A 26,140-nucleotide genomic window follows, 5' to 3' on the forward strand; every position below is an offset into this window, starting at 1 on the left:
TTTTGGAATTGTTTTGGCTGCGAGGATTGCGGGACTTAACAGTGTCATGCGAGCCCAGGGAGTACCAGTGCTGATTCTGCTGGAATGGCAGCGAAGCGGAGTATAGCTGTTTATTATTTTACTGGGGAGAACATAGTGATTGAGAAGGGGCTGTATGAGTGGGGGACAACCCTTTTAATGTTTACAGCTGTTTGCCTATGTTACTAGCAAGTGTCGCAGCCTAGCAAAGGGGGCCTAACATATGCCGTGCTTACAAGCTCTTTCAAATAAAGCTTGTAAGCTCTGCTGGTAGGGATCTTTGGAGCACACGACAATCCGACCTCCTTCACCGCCCTGCACTCCTCTGTAGCTGTCTCTGCTGCAGCGTTGGAGAGCGCACACCTCGGACCAGCAGAGGCTAGAGATTGGTCTCAAAAGATCGGTGGAAAAACCTCTTTAAGTTATAAATAATAGTTTTGCAGAATGATTTCAACTTGATCTCTGACCCAGAATTTGAATTCAGTGGCGGCGCCCATGCTTGACCACGGGCCACCTGAACAGGGGACTCTTGAGCCTTGTTCTTGTGATCTTGAGGATGGCTGTTGGCTTGTTAATTGGAACAAACCCCATTATATGTAACTAAAAGTTAAAGATTAGAATATCCTTACACAAGATATATATATATTTTTTTTTTATTTCTGGTTTTTACATTCTACACTTTTCTGCTACTGATGAACCATTTCACAAACTGATCTTCTAATAACAATGTGCAAACAAAGCTGTTTCTTAATTTTAGATGCATTTCGTCATTAAAAAAATCTGGAGGGAAGGAAAGAAACATATTTAGGGTCTTGCTCACACGAGCCCATATCTTGGACCAATGCTATCTGATGTTTTATCGTTTAGCTTTTTTCTCATGTCTATTCAGAATCAGAAAAAAATTGACAGCATGCTGCGAGTGGCTTCCATAAGTGGATCACGCGCACCTATTCAAGTCTATGGGTGCATGTAAAACATCGGCCTGCACTCGGTTGTCATTTGAGTGCAGTCCGATTTAAATGGACACAAACCAAAAAGAAATGAAGTTCTCAGTCTTCTCCGCACCGGTGCTGCTATTTTTTTTTTTTTTTCTCATGTGAAAGAATCACATCATATTAAATGGTCACTTGGATCAAAGTCTGATCAGTGTCATTACCATAATCAACCCAATTCTCTCACATGAAAGACCCCAGGCTTACACTAACTGTTCTCTTCTTTCTGCAGCACAATGCTGTGTGGGATTGTTCCTGCTGTTAGTTCTGGCAAGATTCTGGCTCCTGGTCGCTCTCTATGTGCTTTGGTTGTACCTGGATTGGGAGACCCCACAGACTGGAGGTCGCAGGTGGCAGTGGGTACGAAACTGGACCGTATGGAAGCACTTCAAGGAATATTTTCCAATAAAGGTAAGTCTGATGGCAGAAATTGCTGACCCTTTATGAATACTTCATGTTTTAGTATCGATTTCCTAAAAAGGACCAATATATCCATCCTACCGGTGTCACATATGATATTGTGCATGATCACAAGTAAAGAAGCTCTTTCCATTATGGAGGTCCTGATTTATCAAGCAAAAGAAACAGCACAATCCGTTTTAGTGTCCAAATGTATTTTTGTGCACTTTCTGCTAAGGCAAATGTGAAGGTACTAAAGGCCTTGGCTGCTTAATGACAGCTGCAGGTGGGTTACTTGCCCTTTTGGTGCCTTCACTATGCGCGGTCTTATAGGGGTTTATTAATTGTTACTTCAAAATCTCCCAAGGAAAATGCCGCATTTGTGGTCATTGAAGTAATAAAAGGAATATTCACACTGGTCACAGATTTTAGCGACATGAGTGGGAAACATTGGACAAGTGCTCTGCTGACATCACATGGATGCCACCGCCGCTCTACAGCAGAGGTCTTGCTGAGACTTTGCCAAAAGATGGTAGTTTTTTTATACATATCTGCACTTATATCCTTCTTCTGGGATTGCCAGGGGATTTGTGTCTCTGCTGTTTAGTAAATGTTCCCTTCTGTGCTGTTTTTCCAGATAATCAAGACGGTTGATTTAGATCCCCAGCATAATTATCTCATGGGCTTCCATCCTCACGGTGTCCTTGTTGCTGGGGCTTTTGGAAACTTTTGCACTAATTACACAGAATTTAAGGATCTTTTCCCAGGCTTGACTCCTTACTTGCACATACTTCCTTTTTGGTTTAGATGCCCCTTCTTTCGGGAGTATATAATGTGTGTAGGTAAGTGTATTATCCTCTGTCCTCCACTTTTCATGTCTTGGAATTTGTTAGAACAGTGTGTCAGTAAGTATCCAAGTGCTGAGAACCCAATTAATGCTTTGACGAAGGTGTCTTCTGTTTCTCTGACCAGCTACCAAAGCTGATCAATTTCTTGGAGTACACAGTTTCTTTAGTATGTTCTTAGGATCCATATGTATTCTTGGAGTGCAGAAATTTTAATTTATTTTTTTTGCCGCTACGATAGCTTACAGATCAGCCAAAGGTGTGCCCGCACCACTTTATTTTGAACATCATTGTGGGTTTCTAGCATTGACTTCAATGAATTTCATATGAGTTGAAATATTAAACTGTTTAATGCAGCACTCTGGCAAAAAAAGTTACTTAAAGAGGTGGTCCAAAGTACTTTTCTTCCTAAATACCTATGTATTTAGTGCCATAATTTAAACTATTTTCTAATATACTATAAATAAAAAATCCCCATCCTTCCCTAACTACACTATTTAACTGCTTTTCTTTCTTTTCACTTCCTTTTTGATTATGCTTTGTTTGAAAATCACAGTGCATGCTGGGGAACTGAAACCAATCTTCATCAGGGTGAGACATGGTGAGGGGAAAAAAAAAAAAATGAATGCTCCATAAGATTCCGATTCTGACAACGCACTCGGTTACCGGCTTGTTACTGTTAATTTGAGCCAGCAACAGAGTGTGCACTGTCATTGTGCACATCGCATAGCAAGCAGGGACTAGACCAGCCCCTGAAATGAACATCACTTTTGATGTTTCAGGGAAGGGGCAGGGGCTGTGGCAGTCTGCCCCCTGATAACACTTTGTCTTGAGTATTACAGCTTGCACTGGGATTCTCAAACAAAGTATCATCAAAAAGGAAGTGGGGGGGGGGGGGAAGAGAGGGAAAAGATGTTAGGTTAGTTTGGGATACAAATTTCTTTTAATTGCAGTATATAATAAAATTGTTTAGATTATGACAATAAATAGATAAGGGATTTAGGATGAAATTACTTTGGACTTCGACATTACTCTTAAAGAAATGGTCCGTTTTGGATAGGCGGTCAACTTGATTCTTTCTTCCCCACTGATATGGGTCCCTTTTGAAGACTATATTGTCCAGTCACCCATGACCGCACCAACGGGAGAGAAGGGATCCGCCCTTCATGGACAGGGAACCTTCAACATAAAAAGGCGACTCCTCTCTGTATCAGCGGTTTCGTGTTTTTGACAGGGGAGCCTTTACCAGCATGGTGGCAGCATCGCAGAAGAAAGAAGACAAGTTCCCAGGCCTGGGTCGGGCATTTGCGGCAGGGCACAGTCTCTGCTTCGGCCGGTGCCAGAGATACTGGAAGCGCCGCAGGGGGGACGATGGAGTCTTGGTCGTGCGGGAGCTGGCGGCGCTACCACCGCATTGTTAGCCAGCAGCCCTGCGTCCCAACACAGAAGTCGCGCTCTGATGACTCGGCCGGAACCTTTCGCAAGTAAATACTTCTGGGGGCGGGTACCGGAAGCTGCAGGAGACGCCAGCCGGCAGATCCCCTACAGGCATGTTCTTAAGTGTATATCACCAAACAAGCATGGGCACCAGTGCAGCAATGGAGGCACAGCAGCCCTCTCCACAGCGGCAGCAGAGTCTGCAGCCACAGCAGCAGCATTGGGAGCCAGAACAGCCGCAGGGACTCCCGACGCGAGCCTCACCAGGATGGAAACTCTGGATTCTCATCGGGGCACACAGGTCCAAGGATTCCAGGACAAGTCGGCACAGTTCTACCAGCCTAGCTGCATGATTGCACTCATGTATATTTTTCTATGATGCACCGGCATTTCATGTAAAATAGTTAGAAAATCCCAGTACCGCTTCAGGTGATTGATGGGTCTCTTGGAGTTAAAATAATCTAAAACTATTAATCTTTATTAAATATATGCATACAACAATAAAAATTACATTAAAAAAGTGAACTGCAGAGAAATATACTGGTGATTTTTTTCAAAGTAGTATATCAATGTGCTTACGAAAAATGCATCCTATGACTACAAACCACATATAAGAAAGGAAAAAAAAATTGAAGAGTAATATAACCCACACAGAGAAATGTATAACATCTACCCCTGGTGGGGCAATTGGCGTTTGGCCCAATATACCTAAATGTTAGTACCATACATACACACAGATTATACAGATCCAAGTGCTACACATCATAAGTGCATAGGATACGTCACAAATGTGTTGGCAGCATATAAGCACCATATATTAATTAAACATTATACCAAATAGAAAAGCAGCATATAAATAATGACAATGTGTATGCATATTTTTGTTTTGACATCTACAGGTATAGAATGTATTTTGTAGAAAACACATTGATGTACTACTTTGAAATCACCAGTATATTTCTCTGCAGTTCACTTCTTTTTTTTTTTTGGTCATTTTTATTGTTGTATACATATATTTATTATGCTTTGCTTATATAGCGCTATCTTATTCCCCATCGCTTTACAGACATTATCATCACTGTCCCCTTTGGGGCTCACAATCTACGTTCCCTATCAGTATGTCTTTGGAGTGTGGGAGGAAACCGGAGTACCCGGAGGAAACACACACACAAACACGGGGAGAACAGACAAACTCCTTGCAGATGTTGTCCTTGGTGGGATTTGAACCCAGGGACCCCAGTGCTGCAAGGCTGCAGTGCTAACCACTGAGCCACCATGTTGGTCTTTATATTTAATAAAGATTTTATTGTTTTAGACTATTTGTACTCAGAAGTTGTTTTTTTTTTTAATTTTCCAATTGTTTTTTTTCTGCTTTATTAAACTCCTAACTATGACAATTTTGAGGGGAAATTTGAGAGACACCGGTCAATCACCTGGAGTGGTGCAAATCGAAGCTCGACAGGGGTGCTAGACTCATCCCATCTCTGCCTATGATCCATGGCCAGATTGTCTAAGTATGTTTTCCCTGAAAATGCCACATCAGGTCAGAGAAACTTTTATACCTGGGTGCAGTTGTGGTAGCATCGCCCCTCATAAAAGGCAGAATGGGATGATACCGGTCATTAACATTACTGACTTGCCAAACATTGGGCATGCATTTATGTGATCATTCTAGTTTTTCCAGTTTCCTCCATCTTCTACAGATATAAATTAATTTAGTTGACTTTCCATGATCCACATACTGTTGTTTGTGACATAAAAACAATACGTGGCTATTACTTAAATTTATGATGTTTAAAAGGCTAAATATGATGTTTGGACAGTGTTCGCATCAACAGGTGAATAATCTATAGGCACAATACCTATATGCATACACTAAAATGTATCATCTCTGCCTTTACCATATACCAGGTCTGGTGTCTGCATCCAAGAAGAGTGTGACACATGTTTTGACCCGAGAGGAGGGAGGAAATGCTGCCATCATAGTAATTGGGGGTGCTGAAGAATCATTGGATGCACATCCGGGAAATTTGACCCTCCACATTTTGAAGAGGAAAGGATTCATCAAAGTTGCATTGAAGAGAGGGTGTGTTATGAGTGATAAGTTGGATTATAAATCCTCCATATGCATTGGTACAAAGAATAAGCTAGAGTAATTTGTTCTGTTGCTTCCACCTGGGAACCACAGAGGCTTGTAGCATGATTCTTTTCTGTTCATCTCCCAGCTGTGCATGTTAAAGTGGTTCTTCGACAATGTAATAAAATGGCCCCATCACATAATTCAAAGTTTAAATGGCTGCTCATCTTAGTCGCATGTCCGGATCCGCAGCAGTCTGAAGAAACATTGCTCCTGAGGCCTGTGTCTTAAATGACAGGGAAGCTGTATTGCATGCACAGATACTAGTGAGCTGCTTGAGAAGGGCTAGTACATGAGAAGAAAATCTTCTACTCGGTTGACTAAGAACAAAGGTTTTTTTCTCAAGTCGTCCTCCATAACTGCACCACAGGAGGTTGCTCCCCACCCTAATAGGGACAGGAAATGCAGAGGTTAAATAGCCCACCTCACTTCCTCTCTTCAGTGTTTTCCTGTCCCTATGAGACATGAGGAGGTCATCCTGCGGTTCTGTGGCCAGCAGCAGACACTGTCTTGCATATCTTTTAGGCCTTGCAGCTGAGGACGATCGCTCCGGCCTTCCCCCTCTGGTAGCTGCTCCTGTCTCCTCCAGTACAGGGGACCTCACCATTCTTCCCTCGCCTCAGGGTAAGGCAGAATTATGAGCTTGTGGCCTCCTTGAGCTCTTCGGCTTGCCTCCTCGCCTCTCTGTAATCCCGGAAGTGGTGTCAAATGTGGTTGCAGGTTCTTCAGTGTCGCTTCCGGTTGTGTTCCATGGTGGAACACACTAAATATAGCGCACAGATAGTTTTTTGCAGGCTTATGGGAGCCCTATTAAAGCCTGCCAGAGATTTCTCCTTGCTTACGCCTATCAGACCACGGGAAGGAGAATCATCCAATCGTACGCTACCCTGGAGTCCCGGGACCTGGTCATAAGGTAGGACCTTTCCTATGATGGAGGGTGGTCAATTTTCTTGCTCTGCATCTGCAGAACCCAGTGCTAGCCTGAACCCAGTAAGCACCTGGCATGGGGTGTGTGTGTGTTTTGTGTTTGTTTTTATTTGTTTGTTTGTTTTTTTGGGAGACCAGAATCCTACTCCAAAAAGTAAAGACAAGTTGTCAGCCCGCAAGTGTACCATCACTGTCAAAAAGTTGCCATTTTCCCATAAAAAAAGCCTGTGTCAAAGTTGCACAGATGAAATTGTAAAAGAGGAACAGCCCTTCTTGATGAAAGGGCTAAAAGGAATGGTTCGCCAAGAGGTTGTCATCCCTAACCTCATTTTCCCAACTGTTGTCAGTGACCCCAAAAAGAGGAAAATGTGTATGGAGGAGCAATTCAGACTCGCAATAAGGTCAGAGATCTGTCACTAGCGAGTGATGGGAAGTGAGTTAGCTGCAGGCACGGACCTGACCCAGGGAAATAAGAAATATTATTTGACGTCAGAAGACATGGAGGAACTTCTCAAAGCAGTGAGAACCAGTATGATGTGGAGGAAGAGAAAACTATCCACATGGTCCAGGACAAGATGTTTGGGAGTCTTAAGACAAAAAAGAGAATGCTATTCCCGATACATGAAAATATACAAAGTCTAATAGCTGATGACTGGAAGCTTCCAAAGAAGCGCTTAGGGATAACAACAGAACTTAAAGATGAATATATCTTCCTCTAGTGGGAATCTAAATGTTGATCAGAAATACCAAAAGTAGATACCCAGGTAGCTAAAGTGGCAAAAAAGACAACATTTCCATTTGAAGATTCCTCACAACTGAGGGACCCAATGGATTGTAAAATGGACAACCTGCTAAAGAATTAATGGGAGACTCTGTTAGCATCACGCCAAATCCCTGCTCTGACAGGCGTGTCACTTCACTCACCCGCGCTGCGGTCGGTTCCTTCCTTCCCCATGCTCTGCATGCACCCAGTAGAGCTTCCAGCTGGGCTCCCAGCCATGTCCTTAGGGCGTGTGTGCTCTCCCGCCCTCTTTAAGGGCCAGCGCGTGCCCTTATTTCCTCCCCAGCCAATGGCTGTGGGGCATTATGCATGTATTGCTTCCTAGTCACTGGGTAGATGCTTGAGCAACCTTCCTGTTCTGCAGTCTAAGTTGCATGCCAGTTCCTGCTGCACTTTGGTGCAGATCCTGCCTGCTGCACTCTGATAGCAACTCTGCCTGCTGCACCATCCAGTCTGTCCTACCGGGTCCAGCTGCTGCGTGTCCGTTGGTCTGTCCTGGAGTGGCACCTGGCATTCATCGGGAGCCAAGCCTAACCCCTCCATCAGAGGCTCTAGTGAACCGTTCGGTGCTTGCTTAGTCGTGTCCCTCCTTCGGTCCATGGCACAGTGGTTCCACAAACCACATCCGTGACAGACTTCAGCAGCTGTTGTATAACCAGGTCCATGGTCCAGTGGTTGAACCAGCTGGAAGAACATCTCAGCATGAGAACCTCAAGAGAAGAGCAGCCAGAATTCCTTCCTCTTCTTCAGAGGACCACATGATTCTTAGCTGACACCTCAGTAGAGTTGGTAAGAACAAGATAGAGAATCTTAGTGGCACCTCTCTAGCCAAAGAGAAGCTGGTTTGCAACATTTAACAGCCTAAAAGTAGAAGTTCCCCGGATTCTGCCATGAATCAGCAACCTTCTTCTCCAAGGGCTGATTTCTCCAAGATCCTCAAGCCTTGCAGCCTGGCTTGTTAGTCTGTCATCTTAAAAGCTAGGGGTCTCGCTGACCAAGTTGTAGATAGGCTTCAGAAAACTAGAAAACTGATAAACTCAATCCATAACAAAATATGGAAAACTTTTTTTTATATCCTGGTGTGGCTCTACCCCTCCAGATCCTCTACATCCAGCATGGCCCAAATTCTAGACTTCCTGCGGAGTGGACTGGAAAAGGGTTTAAAGTCTAGCATGCTAAAAGTCCAAATTGCAGCCCATAGTTCATATTTTGATCAAAACCTGGCAGATCATCGTTGGATCAGAAGGTTTTATGATTGCAGATTCTCAATTTGCAACCAAGAGTATCATATTTTGTCCCGACCTGGAATCTGAATGTGGTCCTCAAAGGTCTAACAATTCCACCATTTGAGCCTATAGACTTAGACAAACTGTCCTGTTAAACAGGACAGTTGAGAAGAATCGGTAAACTGCAGGCCCTCTCGACTAAAGAATCTTATCTAAAGAACACCAGAGGATAAGATCATTTTCAGCTTGGACCCATCTTTCCTACCCAAAGCAGCCTCAGAGTTCCATATGTCTCAAGAAATCATTCTACCTTCATTTTGCCAAAATCCAGCTAACAGTAGAGAAATGGTATTCCATACTCTGGACGTACATAGAGCTACCCTTCAATATCTCCAATGATCAAAATCCTGGAGGAAGGATCAAAATATCTTCATCCAACACTATGGACATAACAACGGCAAAAAGTATTCAAAAAGCATGATCGCAAATTGGATTACTAAGGCAATTTGTGGAGCTTATTTCTGGGCTACCAGTTATTTTATCAAGTGATCAACTGGAAAGTAAAAGTAGGAAGGCAATGCCAAGTGCATCGCAATTGCACAAATTGTAATTCCACACTTGGTTTTTTTTTTGCTTTTTTTTTTATTTGCCATGTTTACTATATGGTAAAACTGAGTTATTTTTTGCGCCCTGAGCTGACACTTTTACTGATACCATTTTGAAGTACATACGATGTTTTGATTGCCTTTTATTGCAATGTTATGGCTGACCAAAAAACGCCATAATTCTGACGTTTGTTTCTTTCTTATGTCGTTTACAATTGCATTAATTTGCTTATATTTTGGTAGATCGGACCTTTATGAATGCAGTAATACTGCATGATCTTTTTAACCCCCTTCATGACCGAAGGTATTTTTGTTTTTGCCGGGTTTTTTTTTTTATTTTTTTGCTCCCCTTCGTCCCAGAGCCATAACCTTTTTTTTTTTTTTTTAACTTTTCAGTCAATATGGCCATGTGAGGGCTTGTTTTTTGCAGAACAAGTTGTACTTTTAAACAACTCCATTGGTTTTAATATATCGTGTACTGGAAAACGGGAAGAAAATTCTAAGTGTGGTGAAATTGCAAAAAAAATGCAATTCTACAATTGTTTTCTGTTTTTGCTGTTGTACTATGTTCACTAAATGCTAAAACTGACCTGCCATTATTATTCTCCAGGTCATTACTAGTTCATAGACACCAAACCTATATAGGTTCTTTTTTATCTAACTGGCGAAAAAAAATCCAAATTTTGTTTAAAAAAAAAAGCGCCATTTTCCGATACCCATAGCATCTCCATTTTTCGTGATCTCTGGTTGGTTTAGGACTTATTTTTTGCACGCTGAGCTGATGTTTTTAAAGATACCGTTTAGTGTGGATACGATCTTTTGATCGTATTGAATTTTAATGCAATGTTGCGGTGTAATTCTGGCGTTTTGACTTTTTCTTTCTCCTTACGTCGTTTAGCGATCAGGTTAATTTTCTTTATATTGATTGGGCGTTGGTGAACGCGGCGATACCAAATGTGTATGATTTGATTCATATTTTTTTAATTTTGAATGGGGCAAAAGGGGGGTGATTTGAAAAATATATATATATATATATTTATTTTTTAATGTTTTTAAAAACATTTTTCTCTATGGGAGACTGGAAGCTGCCATAACCCGATCGGCTCTGCTACATACAGGCAATGATAAGATCGCCTGTATGTAGCAGAATTGCTGACTTACTATGAGCGCCGACCACCGGGTCTGCTGGAGAACTCTGGTTGTCATGCCAACCCATCGGCGACCCGCGGTCATGTGACAAGGGCACCGATGGGTGGGATTTGCAGTGCGCTTGCCGTTAAAGCATGTTAAATGTCTCTCTCCCTCTCCCTCCTTCCTATGATCATCCAATAGCTTGCACTATATACAGCACTGTTGTATGCAGGGTTAATCACTATCTCCTATGAGCGCCAGCTACAGGCGGCTTTCACAGGGGTACCGTACTGCCAGGCATGGGGAACTTCAGCAGACCCCCGGCTGTCATTGCAACCCATTGGCACCCGGCAATTGTCACAGGCACACACCAATAAGTGCATAGAATGACGCCCCCCTGCATGCGCACGTTTAATGCCGCTGTCAGAGATTGATAACGGAATGTAACAGGTTTAAAAATTCAGCCATCATCTGCTGGGAAAGATACGGGCTCGGCTTGTGAGCCCACATCAGTCAGGGTCCCGACATATGATGTAACTGTACATCATGTGTTGGGAAAGGGTTAAAAAAAAAAAAAAAAAAACCTTTTACAATCTATACAGTAGAAACTTGTACAGATATGTAATTTTCCGTAAAAGTAAAATGAAAAATGGGGTCATATCACTAATCTTTGCTACAGACATACATTTTATTGTCAGGTCAAACATATTGGGATGCACTTACTGTATTTTTTGGACTACAAGACGCATCTGACCTTAAGACACATCTAGATTTTAGAGGAGGAAAATAGGAAAAATCTTTTAGGCAAAAAAATGTGCTCATGGGGCACTGTTATGGAGGGGGATCTGCTGCTGACTTGGTTATGGGGGTAACGTCTGCGATTCTTGTCCCCTTCCTGGTATACATGTCCCTCATCCTGGTAGATATGCCCCCCATCACTGGTTCATCCTGGTATATATCAGTCCTGTTATGCTGCACACACACAAAAAAAAAAAAAAAAAAAAATTATTTTCCTTTTCCCCCCGTGCCCCTCAGGCACGTGGCGTCTTCTGATGCCGGCTACTGACTTTGATGCGTAAGTGACGGGCTGCGTGCGTATGACTTCACTGCCGTGCGCTCCTAGTCACAGGCAGGAGCTGGTCACCGCTGCAGGCAGTTGGCAGGAGCAGTGAACATTCCGTTCCCCACTTAAAGGGAAATGAATATTTGCTTGCCTCTTAGCACCGAGGTCAGTGATGGTAAAAATCTTCAGTCATTTTTCTAACACTGACCTCAATTTTGAGAAGTTGGCAGAATCATGGGTGTGGGAAGCAGTGAAAATCATTTTTTTTTTCTTTTTTTTTTTCTTTTAAAATAGCGGACACTCGTGAATGCCCCAGCCGCCTGCTCCCTGCAGAGGCGACCCTGCTCATGCTCCTGCCTCCTGTGACCCCTCTTCTCCGCCACCCCCTTTACCACAGCGAGCCAGATGGTGAATTTGTACTAGAAGACGCACCCCTCCCCATCTTCCTCCCAAATTAGAGGGGGAAAAATGTGTTTTACAGTCTAAAAAAAAAAATACGGTAATTATTAAATTCTGGTTGCTCATTCAGTCATCTTATCACAGGTGTATAAAATCCAGACCCGTGTCATGTGAAGTGATGAATCACACTTCTCTTTCTGGCATCTGATGGAAGAGTTTAGGCCTGAATTTGAGAACGTTACCTGCCCGACGGCCCTGTGCCAAATGTAATGTTTGGTGGAGAAAGAATAATGCTGTTTTTCAGGGGTTAGTTTAGGCATCGTAGTTCCAGTGAAGGGAAATGTAACTGTCTCCGCACAAGAGATTTTGGTCAATTGTAGCTTCCTATCTTGTGTTAACAATTTGGGGAAGGCCATTTTCTATTCCCCGTGACTGTGCCCCGGTACACAACACGAGGTCCATAAAGGCATGGTTGGATGAGTTTGGTGTAGAAGAACATGACCTCAACCCCATTCTACACTTTTGGGATGAAGTAAAATGGAGATTGTGAGCCTGACCCTCTCATCCAACATGAGTGTCTGACCTCACAAAGGCTCTTCTGGATGGTCAAACATTCCCACAGACAAACTCAAAACTGTTGCAGGAGAGTAGTAGCTGTTATAGCTGCAAAATGGGACCCACTCCGTATTAAAGTGGCCCTGACAGCTGATTCACACTGTCTGATTCATGTTGTCAGTTCTTCGGAGACGACTCCATTTCTGCAGTCGTGTATGTTTCACTCTGTAAGGGCTCATACTCACATGCGAGAAACTCGGATGAGTCTTGCACATCAATACCCGGCACTGCATCCTGCACTTGGATCGGAGCATGCGGCCGTGTAGCAATACATGCGCTGAACGCTTCGCTCCTGAGTGCCGCGTATTGGCGTGCGAGACTCATCCGAGTTTCTCGCATGTGAGCCCTAATGTTCAGGTGTTTCAGAGAAAACCTATTTTTAAAAGTCAATGAAAGATGGTTTGGGTAGCATGAAGTTGTCCAAGTTCTCTTTAATACCTATTACAATAGAAAATATCTACAGTGGGTGTGAGGTGTATCGTCCCTATACTTTTGTCCATATGGTGTATTTAATAACCTTAAGGATTCATTATGGCTTTCCAATGTGTCCTTTAAAAATTTGGGCCATCCTTGATTATTATTATTTTTTTTTTTAAATGTAGTCCAGAAAAAAAAAAAAAATCATTTTGGTAACTCTGAGGAGCAAGAATAGTAAAATAGCTGTTTTCAGATGAATGTCCTAGAAATCTTTATGCTTGTTGCACGGCTTATTATAGGGCCAGACATTGATTTTTAGGGTTAAACAGTCACTTTCAGCATAAATTGGCAGATTACAAAGCCTTGTGGAAATAAGTAGGGCTTGTCAGACATATTCATTGGCCACATGACTTTACCGGTAATAGTGCCGTTTTACCCGCAGGGGGCTGCACGTCTATTACCATGATTCATAATGTTTGCAGGTTAACAATCTTTTTGAAAACCTAGCCCATTTTGTAAAGGGGCGGCTTCATCCATTTACAGCTGCCCCAATGTACTCGTATAATGTAAGGGTTAATTAGGTTTCTACACAACGATATAAAGATATTACAAAAATTTAGACGTGTACAATCATTTTGCATTACACCATGCCCTGGTTCATTTCTCGCCTTCATGGTCAACTCAAAAGGGGAAGATGTGTGCGGTCCTACTCTATGGTTTAGACATGGAGGACATAATAACTAAAGGTCTTCTATATTCTCAAAATAACTTTGCTTTCCTTTCAGTGCACATTTGGTGCCGGTGTTCTCTTTTGGAGAGAATGAGCTGTTCCTCCAGGTACCCAACCCAAAAGGATCTCTGCTGCGTAGTGCCCAAGAGAGGCTTCAGAAGATCATGGGCTTCGCTCTGCCCCTCTTCCATGCCCGTGGGATCTTCCAGTATAGCTTTGGACTATTGCCTTACAGGAAGCCCATTCACACAGTGGGTAGGTAGACAAGATATTCATCCAAGCTTTCTTTTAATAACTTATTTACAGCACTTTTCTTTTAAAACTTGTCAAATAACTTGCTGAATAGGTCCTAAAATTACCAGAATTAAGAAAAATCTGCATGTATGCGATCTAATATACTAATGAAAAAAAAAAAAAAATATATATATATATATATATATATATATATATATATATATATATATATCCTATACATATCTTAAGAGGGTTTTCTCACACTGATTTTATTTTTTAAAGCTTTCTGCAGGGTTATTAAAAATAAAATACATGATACTCCCCCGTCAGATGCTCATAGCACTTGTTTTAGTACCGCTGAGGTCTCCTTCCAGTCTGTTTCCTCTTCCAATGGTGATGGCCATGTAGCTGCTGCAGTCAATTACTGGTGGCAGTGATAACAAAGTGTTACAGTTGCGGCAGTGATTGACTGACCAAAAGGAGGATGTACAGAGCTGTTATTTTTCACTGAAAAAATCTGAGAGATCCAAGGGAATTCTGAATTCAAAGAAAAGGGTTCTCTAGTTCAACAGAGGTTGATTACGTATGACATTTATGCCTCTAGAATAACCAGTATATTGGTGTATTACATGAACAACCCGTTAATCGTGAGGCACAATGTAATGCTGTATTTGCACCCCGCAACAGATGAAAGCACATTTAGGTCCCAATTCATCAAGACTTTAGCTTCGCACTTCAGCCTAGATGAAGATTGTGCTGGACTAAGAGTGCACCTTTTAATGAATTTGGTGCATATTCTACCTGCTGTGCACCACTCCAGGAATCAGGGACTGGAGTACATTTGTCGTAATTCATGCCAGTCTTTTGGTGTAAATTATGAATTTGTCGTATCGGCTTAGCCACGCCCTTGCCAGGTTAGCTCCACCCACTTCTCAAAGTTGTCAGAACTGTCTAGGAATGGTGTAAAAACTAGAGCTGTGATGTTTCAAACAGTTTGACCCCAGAGTTCTGATGGAAACTATTAAAATCGTCCCTTTATAGCACTAGTAAGTCACAGCACGACTATCAAAAAGAAAGTTTTGCATATGCGCCTGAAATCCATTCACTTACAGTATTTAGGGCACTCCAGATCAAACTTATCAAGACTAATTAAGGAGGACCTGTCACCAGGTCATAAGCCACCAGTTTTTGCTCTTATTTTGCTTCCACTGAGTTCTTAATTTTTTTATTTATTTATTTATTTATTTATTTTTTAACTCACCATATGGCTCCAGATATTGGTCTTTTTATTTAGTGCTAATTTTTAAATTCTACAAAAGTTATGCACAGTGTACTAATGCAAAGTAGCCTAAATACAAACCCGCAGGGAATCCTATGAACCACATCCCTTTGGAAAGACCATAACATTTTTGTGCAAAATAAAAAGGTTCGGAATCTTGAAACTGTATGGCGGATTTAAGAAAAGAGGGGGGAGGGAGGAAATGCTCAGGAGAGCATAAGGGAAAGAGGAATAAAGAGTAAAAACTGTCCACTTTTGTCCTGGTGACAGGTCTGCTTTTAAAGAGGTTGTTCGAAGGAAGAAAAAAAAATTCTAAAATATAATTTATTTGTTTTTTATTTTTTTGTCCTGTTTCTGCATCTCTTTTGGTCCTGGAGTTTATCTACTTCTGTCATTCTGACACAGGCAGAAAGCTGCCTCCCCCTCAGTTTTGGTAACCTGCTTGAAGGGGTGGCTGATGTAGAGCCGGAGAAGGGGGCTGGCATAGCCAACTCCATTCAAACATATCGCCATCTTCAGCTCCGCAGAAGCTCAGAACTTCCAGGATCATGAAAAGGGCACTATAATAAGACGATCCTGGAAGACTTAAAATATAATTGTGGCAGTAAATGTTCTGCCATTAGACTACCCTTTAAGCTGACACAGGCCCCATCTAGCTCTGTCTTTGCTATTGTGTCCTTATCACCTCTCAGTATTAATATGCATTGTTCTGTATTTGTCCTGAACAGTAGGTAAACCCATCCCAGTGGTGCAGACCTCAAATCCAACGCAAGAAGAAATTGAAGAGTTGCATCAAAAGTACCTGCAGGCTCTTCAGGATCTCTTTGAGGAGAATAAGGGGAAGTACGGCATCCCCGAGCATAAGAGTCTCATCTTCACATGACCTCCATAATACGCCTCTACTTGTGGCCCTGGAACCACTGGGATATATCTATGCTGAACCCTTTGCCTCCAGTATGGACTCATCCCTGGAGATCAGTAGGTCTGTAACACTAGTACTCCATGCCAGCAATGCTATAGCTGTTCTCCTCCATAATGTGCACACCACTGTTTCTGAAGATACCTGATATATACAGAACTGGAAAGTGTTAGCTCTATAATTACGCACTAACCCACAAAGTAAGAGGAGCTTGGTTTACCTGTGGATTTTGCAAAATGCTGTGGCCACCATGTCATTCATTCCTAGGTACTTAATCATGTTGTCTGGTATATTATATTGATGGCCTTTCTTCAGGACACGTCATCAATATCAGATTGAAATCCGGCACCTCCACCAGTCAGTTGTTTTTGGTGCTGGTAGCATCCAGAAATGGAGCACAACTACCCAGCTCTCACAAGTGGCCAGGACTGTGGCCTGCACATCGCACCCAATCATCATCTGGATAGGGGTGGATCTGCAGAACCGCGCTGCAGCCATTGTACAGTTGACAAGGCTGTGTAGATCCGCTCCATAACTGAGCACTTCCTGCGACACTGAGCACTTCCTGCGACACTGAGCACAGCTGATCAGTGGGGGAGCCGGGTGTCCCACCCCCAGCAATCTAATATTGATGACCTACCCTACAGAAAGGCTATCAACATAATGTACCGGACAACACCTTTTAAAAAATAAAGTATTCAGTAAATGATTTGCTGTAAGTTATCAGGAAATCTTCAGAGTGAGAATTTTATATCAAGAGTGAATATTTGACACAAGTTACACCGGTGATATATATAGATATATATTATACAATATACATACCACTGCTTCACGCTCATTGCACTAGTACTCATCAGTTATTGATTCTGGCACAGCTGTTATTTTGCATGAGATATTCAAGGGCTATTATTTTTATTTTTTTCAGTAGATCCATCCAGGTCTTCCCTGCCATAGTCCTAGCAATATAAAAAATGTGGTGCTGTATATCTAACAGGAGCAATCAAAGAACACAACGGACTCCTAGGTATAAGATGTGTTATTGAGGGGATAATCGATGGACTGGGTATTCAGATTCTTAGAAACCAGGCCTCAATCACAGCTAAGGGGAGCGTCACATCATAAAGGCACAACTGTGTTCCCTGTATTGTTTGTGCAATCTGACTACTAAAAGCAATGCTTTTGTGCATGTTTGGCTAATGGCAGGACACGGCTGCCCCCATATTAGGCTGCCCTTACATGGGGGGAGCGGTCAGATGACAGATCCGCTTCACGGGCTGTAACACACTTATTAGAATGAGTAAACTCTTACATAAAGAGGCATTTCAGTATCTGCACCTCTGTAATGTATGCGGGTAGGATCTAGGCCACAAAATGCAGGATACTTGATGGAGCGATTTGTCCGTATGCGGCAGCCACAAGTGCCCGGGACTACGGGGACCACTGCAGTGCTGTATCTGGTGGCTATGGACTAGTGCAGCCTTGCTCAGCGGCTCTGTAGTCCTCGCCACTTTCGGTAGCCGCGTACAGACAGATCTTCCCATCTCAGCCTTAAATATCCATTGAAATGATGTAGCTGTTACTTTTGGTTACGGATTTTTCTTCCGGCTGCCCCCTGCAGACGGCAGAATATTTCTCTTCACTTTGCTGCACACATTTGTCCCTTTTCATGTTTCCAAGCATTTGGCCAGGAAATGTGCTCACAACTATTAGTTATGTCTCAGTAGCTATTGGACTTGGCATATGTAAACGGTACAACTATATCCTGCATTCATTTTAGGTTGTTTGCACCGTTATACTTTACATGCACTTTATGAATATAAATCTATAAATTGTTTTGGCTATATAGGCAAGTGCTAAAAAATATTATTCTGTAAAAATGACCTAGTCTAGTGTGTTCCCTCCACCATCCACTAGGTGGTGCACTTCCCCATACTATGAGTTTCTATCTGTTACATTGCCCCATTACATTGTTTTGGGCCAATTTTACCATAATGAACAATACATTGTATTTATGAAATAATGCGATATCATATGAACTCTTGGAATAATAAAGGAATGCTCTCTTTGGAAAATTTGGAGAATTTAATTTACCATATGCTGGAAGCATTATATCCATTTTGTACTAGGACACCTCTGTTACCTCCGCCACGTACGCTGGGCTGCGCTCTTCCACATTACAATGTGACTTACTGTATTTGTACAAATGATTCTATTTTTCTATTTCAGTTACTTGTCTGCCGAATATTATGACTACCTAAAAGGACATTATATTGTATGACTCAATGGTTGTCACTCACATCTGCTCTATTATGTTATGTATTGAGAACTATATTGAAATAATACAATTGTATAATAAAATCCTTTTCTGGAATACTTGCTTCTCTTTTGCTGGGTCTCTTCTGACTGATGTAAGTGTCATGTATATACATTACATATATCTGAATGGTTTGCATTACTTTGCGTGCTACAGTATACTGGCCTACAAGTGCTCCAGTTATATAAAGAGGTTAATGCAAATGTGCTAAACTATACTTACACTAAAATTGGTAGGTACATGGCACCTTCTACGCATTCATCATGCGGGTGCCCAGACCTAAGAATTCCTATAAAAATGCTATTGTCGTTTTTTTTTCTTTTGTTTGTCTTCTCTGTGATTATTCTGAAACCAGAACGGGCAATAAAGACTGAGGGCACGCCTCGTCCGATTGTGTTCATGTTTAATGAGAGAAGTAATGATGACCTCTGTGCTGCGGCCCTGTGCCTGACCTGTGATTGTACTGGGTAGCGCAGTCACTTAGATTGGGGGCATGACAGGTTCCCTACTAGTAACCAGTAGATAGAGAGGTATTCTGCAGGTTAATAGCGTTACAATGCTGACCACCTTTCCGAAAGCGTGGCTACCAGGATGAAAATAAATTTTAAAGGGAATCTGTCAACGTTTTTGCTGTTTAATCTGATAGCAGCATATTGTAAAGGCAGAGAGTCTGATTCCAAGGATGTGTTACATGCTCAGCAGCTTGCTGTAGTTTCAATACAATCAGTGTTTTATCAGCAGGAGATTATCATGGCAGGACTAGGTGTGACATTCCAGACAGGCCAGCTAATCTTTCACCCCACCCTGTCTCTGATTGGCAGCCTGCTCAGTGTACACAGAAAGCTGCCAATCAGTGGTGTGGGCGGGGTTATACAGAGCTCAGCATTCAGAGAACTGGCAGATCTGCAGCAGATAAAACAGGGATTTTATCAAAACTGCAATAAGCAGCCCAGTGACCCTTCACTGGAATCCGGATCGGGAGTGGTGATTGTAGACACGCCCTTACGCCTGTATCGCTATGACTAAAAGCCAATGGCTACCAGGAGGAATGATGATTATTTTCTCCTGCTTTCAGTAAGGTGGCCGGGCAGCATGGTAACTTTATTAACCTGCAGATTAACTGATATCTGCAAGTTATTTGGGAACATGAAATGTTCCCTTTTGAAATGCATCATTTGTATCCTTGATGTTTCTTTTTTTCCTGATTTTTCTCTCCAGTGTTTGCTGTACGTTATACAACTTCATCTTGTCCAGCATTTATCTTTCTATCATTTCTGTACATTTAGCCAGCTGCGTTAATGTGAGATTAGACTTTATGCTGCTGTATAATATTATGCCTCTCCACACAACATACTGTAGGCATATTCATGTTTCTTCTACTAGAGCAGCAGAAAGCATTAAACATAGCCCAAAAGTATAGGATTATTTTACAGGGGAAAAAAACTCCCGGATATCGCAACCATTTCACGCCAATCTCCTTCGCCTATTGGTAGTTAATAATAATAATCTTTATTTTTATATAGCGCTAAGATATTCCGCAGTGCTTTCCAGTTTGCACACATTATCATCCCTGTCCCCGATGGGGCTCACAATCTAGGTTCCCTATCAGTATGTCACCTTTGGACTGTGGGAGGAAACCAGAGAACCCGGAGGAAACCCACGCAAACACGGGGAGAACATAAAAAACTCTTTGCAGATGTTGTCCTTGGTGGTATTAGAACCCAGGACTCCAGCGCTGCAATGCTATCCACTGAGCCACCGTGCTGCCCTATACAGTGATGAGCGAGTGTACTCGTTGCTCGGGTTTTCCATAGCATGCTCGGGTGATCTCCGAGTATTTGTTAGTGTTCGGAGATTTAGTTTTCGTTGCCTCAGCTGAATGATTTACGGCTGATAGACAGCCTGAGTACATGTGGGGATTCCCTAGCAACCAGGCAACCCCCACATGTACTCAGGCTGTCTATCAGCTGTTAATCATGCAGCTGCTTCAACAAAAACTAAATCTCAGAGCAGTCACAAATACTCGGAGACCACCCGAGTGTGCTCTGGAAAACCCAAGCAACGAGTATACTCGTGCAGCGCCCCAGAGACCTGGTCGTTGCAGTAACATCGCTCCGCCGCTAAGGGGAGTGATGGTACGTCTGATGGCACTGAAGGAGTTCACCTGACCAGGTATCACAGACACCAATACACTTCATAGTCTGGCCTCCAGGGGGAGCAAAGGGCACTATGTATTAGGCCACTCCTCACAATCTGGTAAAACTGGGGGTTAGATAGAAAGTTAGACAGAAAGCTGACTGGGTTGGAACCAGGCACCATCCTGTGGCAGAGGGTGTTGCAGGGGAAGATTTAGGGGGGTCCCTGTCAGGGGTGGGATCCTGACAGAGGCCTAGCGAACAGAAGGTACGTTATGGGACCGCGCCTGCACTTCATCGCAGCGGTATCTCAAGAAAGGACAAGAAGCGAGGTTTATTGTGAAGAGTGAGAAACGAGATCAAAGCAAAAAGGGGATAACACCAGTAGGAGTCGTGCTGTAAAATCGAGGCAACATCCTACTGAGGCGCGTAGCCGGTGGCCGGAAACGCCGAGGAAGTATTGAGCTCCAGGCATTACTTCAAACCAACGGCAGGACAGTCAGTTATAGGCGGGCTGTCTCACCTAAATCACCTAAGCAGACATAGGGGGCAACAGTGGGAGAGGGGCGACTCTAGGGTCCCGGAAGAACTCCAGGCCTACCTGTCATATGGGTGCGTCCTAGCCATATCATCTGGGGGACGGAGAAGAACATCAGAATCAGTTGTGAGGGAACATCAGAAACAGACACAACAGTTGTGAGGACTATCCCGTGGTGCTCAGCAGGGAAGGACTACAACACACAGGCGCTAGAAGGAAGGCACAGATTTCCACCTACAAAGGGAACTCTGGAGGTGCCATCAGACCGGCCCGGTCTCAGACAGCCCTGTTAACCGTTCTCTGGATTGAGGATCCTGAAGCCTTCAGTAAAGAGGTAAAGAGACTGCAACCCTGTGTCCTCGTTATTCATCGCACCCTTCACCACACATCATCACTCTCAACTTTTACTGGATGCCCCTTAGCAGGGTCACGGACCGGGTCTAGCCACCATGACAATCCCAGAACTGAGACAGAGAGGCCCGGTACCGGGTACCCCACGGCCCTGCGATGGTGGGGGCGCTCCACTCGCTCATCACTAGTAGTTAAGCACATACCTCCCAACCGTCCCGATTTCAGCGTGACAGTCCCGCTTTGGCACCGGGGTCCCGCTGTCCCGCTTCGGGCATTTAAAATCCCGAATTTGCGGCCGCCGGTGAAGCCCCGCCCACTTCCGGGACGTAGAGAGAGCCCGATTATTAAGCAGAGAAGAATAGAATACATGTCAGCACACAGAGTCCTGCATACACTGTGGCCCCTGATCATGTGACCCCTGACTCCTCCCCTCCTGTGACCTCATCACAGGTCCTGTACGCACAGAGCAGCCATATATGTGGTGTGCTGCCCTAGTGCAGGTGGAGGTAGGTGCTGGAGATTCCCCATTACTGGGGGGGACATTAACCCTTCAGCACTGAGATTCTTTTGGGGTCCCTGTGTGGTGTGAACAGTGAGGTAACAGCTGTGGACAGAATGCGGCTTCGCTGGTTGCACATTAGACCCAGTCAGACACCTGCAGGATGAGAGGACAGAAGCCCAGAGAAGTTCTCCCACAATGCGATGATTCCTCTCCCGGCTCCAGCACAATAATGTAGATACTAGTGATGAGGGAGCCGCTCTCCACTACTCGATCCGGCATCGGGGGCTCGGACAAGCTTGTTACTGGGGTATCACAGGTGATGGAGCGCCGTGCTCGAGTTCCCAGCCAATAAACATGCAGGGATTGCCCGCCATACATGGTAGTGTTGCCATACCTCCCAACCGTCCCGATTTCAGCGTGACAGTCCCGCTTTGGCACCGGGGTCCCGCTGTCCCGCTTCGGGCATTTAAAATCCCGAATTTGCGGCCGCCGGTGAAGCCCCGCCCACTTCCGGGACGTAGAGAGAGCCCGATTAGTACCCGCTGTTCGTTCCGTTCCCTGGGACTGCGTTGTAGCCACGCCCCCTTGAGTTGCCTCACCGCCCGCCTCCGGCTTCCTCCTCAACTATAGACGTGGGCGGACTCTGAGGACAGAGCGGCAGCACCCGGACTGGTTTCTGGCACGGGGGCAGAGTTGTGAGACACTCCGTGTCTGTGTGACCGCGGGAGCAGCGAGCGGATCTCCAGACTGTAAGTGAATGTATGTGTCTCTCCCCCTCTCCATGCAGCGCTGCCCTGCTGCGGTTACAGCAGAAACTCTGACAGCATAGGAGGACTGACAAACTAAACTTTGTCTCCCCATGGTGCGCGCACCCCGCTCCCACTCTCCCCCTGGTACCCATCCATCGGATTCTCCACCAACCTGGTGCAGCACCCCTTACATTCTATGGGGGCTGCCACCTGCCTGCGTTACATTCTATGGGGGCTGCCACCTGCCTGCGTTACATTCTATGGGGGCTGCCACCTGCCTGCGTTACATTCTATGGGGGCTGCCACCTGCCTGCGTTACATTCTATGGGGGCTGCCACCTGCCTGCGTTACATTCTATGGGGGCTGTGCAGCATTATATTCTATGGGGCTGTGCTGTATTACATTCTATGGGGACTGAGCTGTAATGCTGGATACAGCAGGCAGCGGCGCAGCTGGATGACACCATTCAGCGCCGTGGGAGTGGAAGCTGCCGGCTGCTGCGAGGGAGCGCGGTGAAAGGTGTTTGTGTGTACTGATGGAGAAGGCAATGATGGGGGTGGGGTAACCATGTGTGGCCATTATACTGCACCCAGCATTGTGTGGGGCCATTATACTGTACCCAGCATTGTGTGGCCATTATACTATACCCAGCATCGTGTGGGGCCATTATACTGTACAAAGCATCATGTGGCGCCATTATACTGTATGGACCATCACGTGGGGCAAGTATACTGTACGCAGCATCATGTGGGGCCATTATACAGTATGGAGCATAATGTGGCCAATGGCCATTGTACAGTATGGAGCGTCGTGTGTGGCCATATTTTTTTGTTCATAATTATTGTTAACGAAACATTGTGATCAGAAGTGCTAAATGGGTGTGGTTGGGGCGTGGCTAGTTGTGAAATGGGTGTGGCCTAAAATTTGCCGCTACGCGCACCGCTGACTTTGTCCCTCTTTCCCTTCCCCTAAAGTTGGGAGGTATGGTTAAGCAGGATTGCTCCATAATTGAAACAGTCAAAAGAATTTTATACTGGTATAAGGTAACTGTCCTCAATATTGTTAAGACCTGCACCTGCATAGCATACACTGCTGCTTGTGAGAGAATTTTTCTTATTTCTGTCCAGGTGATAGTCTAGCAAATGGGCAGCAATGTTTGTTTTGGAGAGCAGTGGATTTCTACTTCCTGATGGTGGACTCCTAAACATTAGCATTGTCTGTCTCATGTCATAGTTGCTTAGAGGTTACCTTTTAGGCTTCTTTGTGACCTTACAGAATATTATACGCCTTGCTCTTGGAGTAATCCTTGTGGTTTGACCACTCTTGGGTAGGATAATAATGGTCTTGAACTTCCTTCATTTGTACAAAATCTGTCTCACTGTGGATTACTTGAGTCCAAACTACTTTGAGATGGTTTTGCAGCTTTTTCCAGCCTAATGATCATAATGAACAATTATTTTTTTTTTAAGTCTTCAGAAATCTTTTTTTATTCAGGTCATGGTACAAATATTTTCAAGATCAGACTTTGATAGGTCCCTGTTCTTTAAATAAAACAGGTCATCCACTCATATCTGACTGTCCCACTAACTGAAAACACCAGACTAAATTTCACCGTCAAATTATCTGCTCATCCTGAGGCCACGTGCACATGTTCAGTTTCTGGTCAGTATTTTGACTATTTGTAAGCCAAAACCAGGAGTGGGTGATAAATACAGAAGTGGTGAGGTGGTTCTTGCTTACAAATACTGAGGTAAAATACTGACCGAATACTAAACGTGTGCACGTGGCCAAAAGGTTCACATACTTCTGACTTTCACATATGATATTGGATTATTTTCCTCATTTAAAACATAGCCGTGTAGAAGTATTTTGAATCCTTTGTTTTCTTTATCTACTTTTAGGACTTGTATGAAAATCTCATGTAGTTTTGTCAAATTTACGCAGAAAAATGCTTGACTATTACTGGGTTGACTTTAAAGGGGTTGTCCGGTCCTGATAAGTCTGCAGTCACTCTGTGATTATTGTTATGCTGTAATGTCTTTTATTGTTTGTACAAGTGACCTCTAAAATGTAAAGTGCTGCGGAATATGTCGTCGCTATAGTAATAATAGTTTTAAATCTATTTCCATATCCAAAGAAAATAAGGGTGGCTCTCACCGTCCCATTAAATGTCCCTCTTTATTAAAGTTGCATAAAATAACCGAGGCAGAGGGTCCTGTGTGGGGCTTGCTGGACGACGGGTATTTCTCGCTGCATGCACTTCTACGGCCTCCCTGACTGGGAGTATGTTTCACTCATACATACCCTCAGCTTCCCGCTCAGAAACCAGTTAATCCCTGCAGCACACAGTGCATGCGCTGGGGGATTTATGTCTGCAGTCACATAGAGTGACTGCAGTCTTATTGATTTGGACCGGACACCCCCTTTTAACCAGTTTTCTGGCACTAGTTTTATTGCTCTTACAAAGAAAAGTTTAATTACTTTCTGACTGGCTAAAACAGTACAAATTTTTTTTTTCTCTCTAAAAATGTTGTACAATCTTTGAAATTAAAGCTATTTAAATAAGGAATGACAGCACTGGCCTCCTTTCTAAATCTGGCACAAATATTGGGGCCAGTTGCACCCAGAGAATTTAGCTAGGGCTAGATGACAAGATTCTTGGAATACACGGAGGTGAAACTTACAAAGATTCTAATTCTACATCAACTGATGTACAGAGTCCAGGAGCAAATTAACGGGATAGAATATCACATGGTTAAATGTGTAGTGATAAACACTCAGGTGCTTACTTGGAAGACAATGAAAAGGCAGAAAAAAATTGGGAGGGCAGTATATACCGTATATACTCGAGTATAAGCCGACCCGAGTATAAGCCGACCCCCCTAAGTTTGCCACAAAAAACTGGGAAAACTTATTGACTCGAGTATAAGCCTAGTGGGGAAAATGCAGCAGCTACCGGTAAATGTCAAAAGTAATAATAGATACCAATAAAAGTAAAATTAATTGAGACATCAGTAGGTTAAGTGTCTTTGAATATCCATATTGAATCAGGAGCCCCCATATAATGCTCCATACTGTTCATTATGGCCCCATAAGATGTTCCATATTAAAATATGCCCCATATAATCCTGCATAAAGGTTAATAAAGGCTCCATAAGATGCTCCATAGACACATTTGCCCAATATAATGCTGCACAAATGCTGATTATGGCCCCATAAGATGCTCTATAAAGATATTTGCCCCTTATAGTGCTGCACAAACGTTATGGCCCTATAAGATGCTCCATACAGACACTTGCCCCATATGCCGTAGTGCTCTACAAACGTTAATTATGGCCCCATACAGACACTTGCCCCATATAGTGCTGCACAAACATTATGCCCCTATATAGTGCTG

The 26,140-nt window shown here is 43.6% G+C and overlaps 2 protein-coding genes across 3 annotated transcripts in view; both read left to right on the plus strand.

The window, feature by feature from the left end:
• MOGAT1 (monoacylglycerol O-acyltransferase 1) overlaps window positions 1-18,527 on the plus strand; it is a 61,059-nt gene extending 42,532 nt beyond the window's left edge. For both annotated transcript variants that reach the window (XM_077290883.1, XM_077290882.1), the window contains exons 3-7: window positions 1,243-1,421; window positions 2,047-2,251; window positions 5,603-5,777; window positions 13,778-13,977; window positions 15,964-18,527. In XM_077290883.1, coding sequence (XP_077146998.1) covers window positions 1,243-1,421; window positions 2,047-2,251; window positions 5,603-5,777; window positions 13,778-13,977; window positions 15,964-16,118 — 914 coding nt within the window. In that variant the 3' untranslated portion in view covers window positions 16,119-18,527. The remainder of the gene's footprint in view (window positions 1-1,242; window positions 1,422-2,046; window positions 2,252-5,602; window positions 5,778-13,777; window positions 13,978-15,963) is intronic.
• Window positions 18,528-21,965: 3,438 nt separating this feature from the next.
• LOC143808350 (diacylglycerol O-acyltransferase 2-like) overlaps window positions 21,966-26,140 on the plus strand; it is a 42,789-nt gene continuing 38,614 nt past the window's right edge. The window contains exon 1 of the mRNA XM_077290885.1: window positions 21,966-21,998. The gene's annotated coding sequence lies outside the window, so the exon portion shown is untranslated. The remainder of the gene's footprint in view (window positions 21,999-26,140) is intronic.

The sequence above is a fragment of the Ranitomeya variabilis genome, chromosome 2, assembly GCF_051348905.1.
Source record: "Ranitomeya variabilis isolate aRanVar5 chromosome 2, aRanVar5.hap1, whole genome shotgun sequence".
NCBI lineage: Eukaryota > Metazoa > Chordata > Amphibia > Anura > Dendrobatidae > Ranitomeya > Ranitomeya variabilis.